This window comes from Kryptolebias marmoratus, linkage group LG2 (genome assembly GCF_001649575.2).
Source record: "Kryptolebias marmoratus isolate JLee-2015 linkage group LG2, ASM164957v2, whole genome shotgun sequence".
NCBI classification, from domain to species: Eukaryota; Metazoa; Chordata; class Actinopteri; order Cyprinodontiformes; family Rivulidae; genus Kryptolebias; species Kryptolebias marmoratus.
The window spans coordinates 19512464-19523772 of NC_051431.1; the positions used below are offsets into that span (position 1 = coordinate 19512464).

Here is an 11309-nt window from a genome sequence, read left to right on the forward strand (position 1 = left end):
CCCCACCCCTCAGACTCCTTCCACCTGAAGCTACTACGTCCTTGAGCGGCGAGCGCGCGCCGTTCCCTGCCTCTCTTTGCTCTGACAACACGTTTCATCATCGTCTGCGGAGAGAAGGCTGCGTACCAGAGAGCTGCGCGCGATGGCTTCCACCACCGCACTGAAGACACTGACAGGAAGTCTCAGCAGCGTCGTCCCACTGTCAACTATGGCTTTATCTGCGTTATACTGAAAGACAGAGAAAGTGAAGAACTGTGGGTTGTATTTTTTTTTTTTTTTAGTTCACCACACTCTAATACGCTGAACAAACAAAACAAGCAGACAAATGATACAGCGAGTCAGACTTGGGTACATTTATGTGTACACATAACAGTTGGACTCCTGTAGTCCAACCAGCTTTGTCTAAGTATTTCATACATAAACATAAGTAAGTAAGTAAAAATTTATTTGTGTTATTTGTATAGCACATTTCAGCAGCAAGGCATTCAAAGTGCTTTACATCATAAAAACATCAGTAAAATCATTACAATCATCAAAAACATCACACAGTAGGTCATCAATCAGCAGATACACTTGATAATCATAAGGAGATGGTCAATATGTAATAAGGTATTTTGTTCAAAGCAGCTTTTCACCTGAATCTGTTTGTGGACTATTAATCAAAGGCAGCTCTAAACAAGTGAGTTTTCAGCCTTGATTTAAAGGAATTCAGTGTTTCGGCTGTTTTCTGGGAGTTTGTTCCAGATTGATGGTGCATAGAAACTGAAAGCACATAGATGTCACTAGGATTTAAGGGTGATCACTGATTGTTGGGGTGAGGTTGAGATAGTCAAAGTGGCCGTGCAGGGTTTAATGTTTACCTCTCTACAGTCCAGATTCAGATTCTGGTCTCCAACCTCCAGCTTCAGCACCTCCACTTGGTAGTACCACTCCTCTACTATTGGGGTGTACCACACTGGCCCCCGATACAGAGTCAGTTCAGCTCCTCCCATTATCTACACAAGGAAGAGAGAGAGGGAGAGGGAGAGGGAGAGGGAGAGAAAACAACATAATTTACTGTAGCAAAGGTTTATCCATCTGCTCACATTCTGGCAGATCACAGTACATAAATACACACAAGCACCCTGCCATCTAATCCATCTGTCTGCATCACTGGGTCACATGATGGAGGCGCCAAGGTCGTCCACACAGCAGTGACAGATCTGCTCTCAGCAGGATACTATCTTAGTTTAATTAGCTCCTCTCTAACCAGACTGGGCTTCCAAAGGAGAAGCACACTGACAGGGAAGATAGCGGCGATTATGTTTAAAAAAAAAAAAAAGGCACAGGGCTACTTAGTGGGATCGCAAGGTTTTGATCACCACCATATGAGAAGAACCCGGTGAACATTTTAGTGGTGAACTGGTGCTGAACAAATATTCCAGTCTTACAAACACGACGCTTCAAAATACTTCACAACATTTAAAGAAAAAAAAAAAGTGGCCAAATTTGGAAAGAAAACCTTTCATGAGCTGCTCATGAATCAACCTTCTCTGTAGCTGTCCCGCTCACTCACCAGGCTGCCGGCAGGAGGATCGGCGGTGCTGCTGGTCGACAGGCCAGCGCCGCACATCTGGAGGGAGAACATGTTGGCGATGCCCAGCTGCTTCACCACCGAGTTGAAGAAGGGCTCCACGGTGGAGTCGGGCTGACAGAAAAACGGGACACGCACATTCAGTCATTTCCATCCATTTAGTTCAACACTGGGCTTCCAGCTGTTAGGATGTGTGACTGCTTTACTTCCCTCGTTACCACAGCATAAAGACAAACAAACAGCAACATCAAGTACATGCCCTGAAACACACCACAGCAATTTCTATGTCGATTTTACAAAAAAACTGAGATGAACTCTAAAATATTCTCTAGGAGGAAAAAAAGTGTCAAAAGCAAAAAGCATTTTTTGTAGAAAAAAATGGATATAGTAGACTTGCTATAGTGTAAGGAGCTGGACAGATGTTTATTTTTTCTCAGTTATTTATGTTAAAACCCACTGGATCCCATTTCAAATATGTCAGACATGCAAAGACATCTGCTGCAGACTCAATAATGATTACTGACACTTACAATTTCAATCAGTCTTTTGATTATTTGACTTTTTTTTTTGTTTAATTTGGAAAAAAAAAAAAAAAAATTCCCAGATTTTGATGTCATAAGATAGCTTAAACAAATCAAAGTTTGGTCTTGAAGTAATCGATGCGAGCATGAAAACGACTGAACAACATCATCTCTTTTGTTTTTTTTTTTTTTCCAGAAAGCTGCTCGTGTCTGTGCGGCTCTCTCGGGAGACACCAACAACACAAAGTGGTCAGTGTGAGCAGATCTGCTCCTTGGTTCCTGCCTTTTGATCCTCAGGGACAATTCATTTATTGCCTTGGTCCCTGCTGACATTACTCTAGTCCCCATTAGGACTAAATTATTATGTTAAAGAAATTAACATTCAGGTAAACACCTTGCTTTATGACTGTGTCACACATACACATATAGAACGGTCCTAAATGTCTCACAAGGAAGAAATAAAAATAATCTTGTGTACTTAGAATAATTTCTTGTGCGCTCAGGATGATTAGCTTTTGCGCACAACATAAAAAAGATAAAAATCATAATTTAGGGATTCAGAGGCTCAATCCCAAAGCTCACGAAACACAACTGGAGTTTTGCTGAATGCTCTGTTTCTGCTCAGATGAACATTCAGGCACAATGAGCCAGAAACGCTATTTTCAACACGCACATCAAAAAACACACCAGACTGACGGAGGGGAAATCAGTGCCGCAATGTCTCCTAATCATATTTGTGACACATCCTTAAAATCTCTTTCTTCAAACAAAAAGATGCTCTACAGGCCCTTGTACTAATGGACAGAGCTAATGACTTGTGCACACAAAATAATAAAAATTTACTCATGGCACAATCTCCTACTGGGCGTTATTTTTTGTCATTTCTAAATAGTTCAAAAGTGAAGATGCTAAATAAAATATTAGTATTGGAGGGGGATTTATTTATCTCTGTCTAAGTAATGTAATGTGTATTTGCTTTTTAACTTTGTTAATGATTGCCTCCTACTGTACAGATAATAAAAATCTGGTTTTCCTGCAGCCAAACGGTGGCTGACGCCATCTTGAGCTTCACTGTTAGGTAAAACCCGTCAGTCAGTCCCTCAGCAATTTAATCTTTAATAACGGACACTTTAAAAGGTCCTCCTCAGCAAACTGAACCTTAGTGACTCTAGTTACTGTAATATAATAAGAATATTCTATTTCATCAGAAATAAAATATAGATTTAGTATTCTGTTCATTATAGAAATTGGAAACAGACAAACTCAGTATCAACAGGTCAGAGGTGTCCTAAAACAAAACAACAACAACAAAAAGGAAATCTGTAACGGCTCACAAAACTAAAACAGGGGCATCTCTTGGTTTCAAGTTTTGGTTCCTTTGTCTCACCCGTGCCAGCAAAGGATATGCCAGTCCCAGGATGCCCTGCCAGTTGATCCCAGGAAGGAAGAAGCCGTCAGATGACAAGATGGCAGCGATGTTGATCCTGATGGTCCCGTTTGGACCCTTAGGGATGGAGACTTGGTCAACACCCAGCTCTCCTTCCCAGTTGCCTTGGGTGTACCTGACAGCTACAGATCGACCGACTGACTGGTAGGTACTGGACCTAAACACAGAAGAGGAAGCTGAAGTATGAGAACAGCGGTGCACGAATGAAAAGCCCAACAGAGGTAAATTATCACAAGAGAAAAAGAAGACAAATAAAAAGCCTGAGTTAAAAAGCAACTGTGGAACTCATTTATAAGCTTAAACTCTGAGACCTTTTTTTTGTGAACATTTTTAAAACATTTCAACCGTAAGGTGAACTTCAAGACATAAACAACCGTGGGACTTGATGTTGTCGAGCAAATGTCAAGAACGTGTGGCTTCTGCCCCGCAAAGTGTTGAAGCTACTCACAGCTCAGTGTTGAAATAGTGAGTAATGAATGGGTGTGGAGCTGCTGCCACTGCGAAGTTACTGCTGCCCGTATCCACCAGGATGTTCAGCTGGAAAAACAACAAACACACACACACACACAAGGAAGAGTTTGTTATACCAACCATTACAAGTATGTTACCCACCCTAACTTAAAACAACTCAGAAACAAAAAAAAAAACGTCAGCGGAGGCGGAAACAACTTTTAATATATTACAGAGCCGATGCTTCTTATAATGCACGAAATGTGAGCATGAAACGTAGCATCGGGTGGGAAATAAAGGGCAAACCACTCATTTCCACCGACTCCTCGATCACACAGACCGCTGTAGGAGCCATGCGGTCGAGTAAAGACTACTACACGCCAACTCTGACATAATTGCTCTCTAATGTGTGATCTGTGAGACGAACATGACAGCCTCGAGCAACTGACATGACTGTGTGACCCAGCCAGTTGTTTGGGTACGTGTCACATGGGGACCAGCGAACGGCAGCTGAGATAATTTTGTCTTGCAGGCATCAAATCAGTGAGCAGGAACTAATTAACCAGCGGACTTCTGTCACCTCCACCACTGAGCAGAGGCCACAATAACGGCCACTAGAAAGCGTTCCTTAGCGTGACGGGGAGAGGAAGAAGAAGAGGGGGGGGGTCATAAACCTAATGCTCCACACAGCCACCTGACTGCTCCACATCAGAGACATTTCTACAGTTGATCTCTAATGAGATCACATGAGCCGCTGATCCGATCCCCATAGTCAGCAGCCAACAAAAACAATCAGCCTTTGCTGTCATTGTTAAGCAGTCAGAAACATTTTTTTCCCCAAGTATGACAGGAACACAAACCATTCAAAATATTACTTCCTCATGTTTTCCACACAATCAAAAACTGGTCAGAAACTAAGAGTTTCAGTAGTACTTCCTTGTACCTAACATCACACCGTTTATTGCCCATCGCCAAGAGGCAAGCGGTACTGTTTTTACCTGACTTTCTGTGTGCCTGTTAGCAAAATATCTCATGAACCAGTGGACAGACTTTAATGGAACTCTCAGAGAGTAATCATTAGAATTACAGCTACAACTAATTAACTGTTGAAGTCAACCCAATGCAGTATGGCTGCCACAGCTAATCAAACTCAGCAAAAATGCCTCTAACTCGAAAAATTTTACAGACATTGAGCTCAAATTGGTAGCTGAGAGTCATTCAAGTCACACGTGTGTGGGATCTTGCATATGTTTTGATCAAGGTTTAACCAAAATGGCCACAATATAACATTTCTCAACGTAAGATAATCTTAGTTTAAAACTCTAACATGAAAGGCGGTGGGCGATATGCGTTCCTTCAAGGAATGCGAGGTCTTTAATTAGCTTATAGGGTTCACTTTGGTCTTGACCCAGCTCAGACTAGTCTGCTTGTCAATCCTGTCAGAATTAACCCATTTCTCCAAACTGAGGTCACTCAAAGAGCCATCTACATCAGCTAAGACCCTCATTCATTCATAACCTTTTCACAGAACCCCACTTCAAAAAAATCTGAACCATCCCTTTAAATGTGCATTTAATCGCCATGGAGGCACGACGTAACAATCATCCATGTGTTATTAACTTATTATTCCAGCTACGGAAAGGCCCTGTTGGCTTATCAGTTCCTCCCTTAGCAGGCTGGCTCTGGTCCCGTCACTGTCACCGTGCCATCTAAAACCTTGCAGACGGCAGCGGCCCACTCACGCACGGCCTGAACAAACCGAAAGGGTCAGACAGGAAACCACCAGAGTCTTGTTGTAAAGAATGAGACAGGCCAGCAAAGGGCATTTCCTTGTGCCCGTACCGCAAACCTTTCTTCTGCTCTCCCTAAGCTCAGCTCCAGAGCCCCCGGGCAAGTCCCTCCCTCCCCCTGACTTGGCGCTCGCTGTCTAATTGGCAGCGGCTCCACGGTGGCGCTGCGCATCTGCTACCTGTTTGTACCAATTAGCAGATGTGAGGCTCCCCAGCCGGCACCTCGGCTTGGCTGGGCCACATGTTAACAAACGCAGTGATTAGAGGCTGATTTGAATAGTGCCTCATTCAACACCCCGGCCCTGTAATCACATCATGATTTACTTAGAACAATATTGAGAGTATGACCCAATAGTATTGAATTAACGAGACATTTTGGCAACACATAACCAATTTGAAGCAAAGTGGATTGAGCTCTGCTGGCGTGAATAACGGATGTAATGGGTTCCCCGTAATTATGCCCAGAGAACAGAAGTGTAACGGCCAATATGTCAGAGGAGGAACATTAGAAGGTGGCAGAAATGTTTTGGTTTTTTTTAAATTATAATTCGATCCATTCCCAAGTCATTATAGCGTGTGTAGTGTGATGATTTTTGATGCGGGGGTCCTCTTGTCGATCACTCCTTTACAATTATAACTCCATTAGAGACACCAACGACGATGGCAAAAAAAAAACAAAAAAACACAGCAACACAATTTTCTCAAAGTATTATTTGTTCTTTCTTTAGTTTCTCTACTCTGTGTAGAGAGAAGGTCACCTGATCCGGATCTCAAACATGTTCTCAAACCAGCAGGAAGCACACAGGTACAGATGTAGACATTATAGGGCTGAACTGGGTTAGGCTGCTGTAGTGCTGCCTGGATTACTGGGTCACTAAATAGAACTGATCTATGGCATCTATTTCACACAAAAATCTGTGTTTTTACTGTTGGTTTAACTCAAGTCAATAGCTGAGGCACCTTTTGCATTTTGTTTTGCAACTTCCACCGAGATAGGGATTGGTTTTGCCTTCGTTCTGACCTACGTAACCTGCGCAAAACAGAGTGTTTGTCAACTGGAAATTTATATTGATTTCAGTAAATATTTAAACAATTCATAAAATATTCAACAATAACCTTTTATAAGACTAAAGATTTAAAAAAAAAAAACTATCCTTAATGAGAGCAACAACATGAGGAGGTTTTATGGTGATATCCATTAGTTCAGAAAAGAAAGTTTCCAGAAGAAAAATGATAGCATTCTTTCAACCAGACCTTAAGCGACCTCTCTATAATAATGCTGCTTGCTTGCACGGATAGAAACATTTAACCTGTGGAGTTAGGTCACATATAATTCGGTTTGATTAGAATAATATTTTACTACTTTAAGAACTCCCCATTATGTTTTCTTGTTGTATTATGTCACGCTTGTGTATTTTTTTAATCATTGACCCATTGTTAGTTTGTGTTCATTTACAAGACTGGACTTCCGTATTAATAGTTGAAGTTTAACCTTTTCTAACTCTATCTTTTTAAAACCTAACCAGAGACAAAAACAGCAAATAAGCCATTGGCTTAGAGACAGGATTTACGGCTCTTTGACGGGATCCGGATGTCACAGAACTGTCCTTTTTTTGAAGAGATGTTCAAATGAGCCAGTCTTTTTTAAATGGTTAGTCACGTGATGCTGCCAGCGGCGTAGTATGGCACACCCTCACTACATACAACTTAAGGTCATACTACGTGACTTGTCAAGCGTGCACCCCCCGCCCCTCCTCCCCCCTCCCGCTCCCCTGAGCGCATGTACACCAATCGCAACAACTGCTGCGCTCCTCCTCCTTGCTCTTCGTCTCAGTGGAATAGCAAAGGAGAAGAGAGTGTGTGTGTGTGTGTGTGTGTCTGCATCTGAACAGCTCTTTACTGTCTGTGACTGAGTTTCCTTTGTTCGTTTTAAAGAGCAGTTCAAAAGATCCGGCTCGATTGTGAACGCCACACCTCTACACTCGCTTGAAGCCCTTCATACAAAGCAACGCTTGTGTAGTCTGACTTTAAGTGATCACCGTTCAAATAAAACATGGCAACATTTTTGCACTATTTTCAAACTCTTTGAGCATTTAAAACAAATCTCCTGATGTACGAAGATCTTGCTATGATATGGCAAATAAAAAAAGACTTCATGTCTTACATGAAATACGCAGATAGACCTAATATAGACTGTTGTATTCACAAATACATTTTGTTTTTTTTAAACTTATAAACTGGGATGTTTTCATGGTGATGAATCAAATAAATGCTTCTGTCGATTCAGTCATGCAACATCTTAACCAGAGAGTGAAACGGGAACATTTCTTGATTCCCGTTTCATTTTACTTGACGTACGAGGAAAGTGATTGTTTGAATTACTGTATCCTCTAAGGATGACTTGTGAAAGACTCACATGACAATACAGTGAATCTATTGCTTTTCATCCATCTGCTGACTGCCCATAGTTACACCTGTGCCTCATGATTGCCCCACATTTGGTCTCTGTGCGCCCCGCAGAAGCTCTGCAGGCGTGAAAGGTCGCTGTGAATGAATCACCTTCTCGACTTTTATTAAAACTTTGGATGTTCCTTCTTTTGCAAACCATTTCAAACAGAGGTGCTTCATTGGGAAACAGGTTGAGCACATTTTGGCGACTGTTTTTTTTTTTTGCCTCAGCGACAGCCACTGATCAGCCTTTATGAGCCGGAGAAACTAAACCTGCACCACCCAGGAGTCCTGAAAGCTCTTATCTGTTTAACTTAACAGGCCTGAGGGCGAGAGGTCAATTTACTAACGAGATAATTCACCTTTGGTTTAAGCTCCGCTTCAAACCCACCTACTTACAGCACAACGGTAAATCGCTGCTACCCTCAAGGCCTCATGTATTCTTAGTTCCAACTCATCCGCATTTAGTCCTCCTTAATCATTAATAAGATCTTGTTAGTCTTTGCATTAAAAATTGATAATAAAAAAAATGACAACAGTAGATTAATACTTCTATGAAACCAAAAGAAAAGAACAAAGCAAATGTGCACACAACCAGCGCCAGCGCATTTTTTTTTTAACAACTCCGGAGGCTGCTCCTTGTTCCCTGGGAGCCTCGTAATCCCAGTCAGCTGCCTGGAAAGAAACACTGGTCCTCACACACAGCATCATGTGAGTGCATGTGAATGGGAAGTTTAGTCTACCTACAGAGCCCAGGGCTCTGAAGGCAGCTGCAGCGGCCCTCGGCTATCGAACCATCCTCCACCGATGGCCCATGAAAGCAAACCACTGATTTCAGTTCATCAGAAACTAAAATCGGTGGGCTTTAAGATAAAAAACCCCCAAACTAACAGGCTTTTCTTCTCTTCTCCCCCTGTTCTCTGCTGCCAGGTTACAATGCAAGATTAATTTTGTCTTTAAGAATATTTAAATTGGGTTAGATGGTATTGTTTTTTTTAAAACACCATTAGGATTTTCTCAAACTGAACCGTTCAACAGGATTGTCGTATGCCTAGAAAGGCTTGCGATGTCCTCCTGTTAATGCATGTAATTTAGGGGTTTTTAAACATTTCTAATATATTTGTACTTTTCTTAAAACAGACAAGTATTATTTTGTCATAGCTACTGGATCAGTAAATAAAGTGACTTAAATAAAATAAAATACAGCGGTAACGACTTGAGCTAGGGGTTTATGTGACAGATTTAACACGTCGCCTTTAAAGCTTTTTATTTTTGAAAGAAATGTGCCAACCAGCAGAAGACCCAATCTGAACGGGATGGGCAGTAATGTGGAGAATTTGAGTTTAAGTTGTCGAAGTCTAGAAATGGGCGAATTCAAAGAATTAACATGACTGTCAGTTTATTTCAAAAGGATCATAAAGTGGAAACACAGCTTGTGTTACTGAAGTTACTGAACCCGAACAATAATCTGTCCCCGTTTCCTCCAACAGAATGATGTCTGTTAAGGCAGTATTACACAGGACTGTGAATGTTGGCGACTAGCAGGCAAACATCACTTGCCGGGGGTTCACATCTCCTTGGCGCTCCAATTTCGAAAGTGAACAAGAAATTTCCACAACACATTTTCTCTCAAAATAGTCGCAGAGTCGCCTCAAACCCGTCTCGGTTTAGATTTCATTCATTATAAAGCTGGGTTTTGACACCAGGCGTAATGTAGGGGCGGCTGCTGATGCTGGTTGGACGTGGGCAGTGAAATAATGTGCGTGGCCGAGAATACACTTTTTGCTAGCCATGCACACAGAAAAAAAAATAGGAGCGATAACAGCAACGCTCCAAATTCAGTGAAACTTCAATGGAAAATTTGCCCTGTTTCCTCACAGTTTTCCTAAAAATTTAGAGTTGCAGCTCGGCTTACAGTGAGGGAACGGATTGGTTTGACCTCCACGTTCATTTTGACATCCATCTGGCATTTCACTTGGCCACATACATCTTTGCTGGGGTGTAAGAGACTGTAGAAAATATGGATCAGCATTAATATGTCTATTCACTCACACACACACACATAGCAATGCATCACATGATGGACGGACAGTCAGCTGGTCCAAGACCCAGCAAACTGCCAACAATGACCAAAGAAACACGTGAAATTAAATGACTTCAAAGCAAAGCACAAGTCAACAAATAAATAATTTAAATAAAAGAGGTATATTACAACAACAAATGTCAGAAACCACCTGTGCAAATGACACAGATCCCTCCGCACACATACACACCCTCACACACAAACTGGGTGAACGGGCCGTACCTTTTGGCCAGGTGTACCCAGGGACATTTCTATGTAGTAGCCTCTTCCAGAGTCCCCTTGCAGGTTGTCGACCATGTCCAGAAAGCTGACGGTACCAGCTGGATCAGAGGCCAAGGAGAGGCCGTCTCCATCCGACTTCACCGCGCCGAGCCGCAGAGGAGTCAAACCTCCCCGCTCCCTGGATACGTTGAACTTCCCCGGGTATATTCTCAGCGGTATCGAAAAGTAGCACGTCGACACGCCGAAGTACACACTAAAAGCAAATGCCCAGACTGGAAAACGAGCGAAACGCGTCATGGCGAGCGACGACGTTAATTTGGCACCGGGAACGACCGTCGAAGGAAACTCGTTTGCTCAAACTTTTCTCCTCAAGTTTTAAAGTTGACCGTCATGGAAACGCCAGTAGCGCTGCGGTCGCCATGATAGAAACGCCCCCGTGTCCCCCGTCACGAAGAAACCGCAGAAAGCCCTCTCATGGCAACAGAGTGTGACTGACAGTAAAAACTTGTCCGCGGACTGTAACTTCTCCAACATATTTCTGCTCCATCCACACCTCCAACCGCGTTAAGCTCGTCGAACGCAGACGGCAGTGCCTTTCGGTTTTCACCTTCAAAGTAAAACAGAAACGCGCTCCAAGCCTGGCTACAAATGGAATATTGAACGCCAAAGTAACGGTCAGGGTCGTTGAAAGGGAGTTTCTTTCTTGTTAATAACAATATTATTTAGTATGTACAAAGTTTAGGCCGCTTTTCTTCACATTTAAACGGCAGCAGGT

The 11309-nt window shown here is 42.5% G+C and overlaps 1 protein-coding gene across 1 annotated transcript in view; it reads right to left on the reverse strand.

The window, feature by feature from the left end:
• bace2 (beta-secretase 2) overlaps positions 1–11106 on the reverse strand; it is a 13752-nt gene extending 2646 nt beyond the window's left edge. Inside the window, exons 1-6 of the mRNA XM_017420004.3 lie at positions 10535–11106; positions 3990–4078; positions 3482–3698; positions 1556–1687; positions 861–995; positions 127–228 (exon numbers count right to left, since the gene is read on the reverse strand). Coding sequence (XP_017275493.1) covers positions 127–228; positions 861–995; positions 1556–1687; positions 3482–3698; positions 3990–4078; positions 10535–10831 — 972 coding nt within the window. The 5' untranslated portion in view covers positions 10832–11106. The remainder of the gene's footprint in view (positions 1–126; positions 229–860; positions 996–1555; positions 1688–3481; positions 3699–3989; positions 4079–10534) is intronic.
• Positions 11107–11309: the final 203 nt, after the last annotated feature.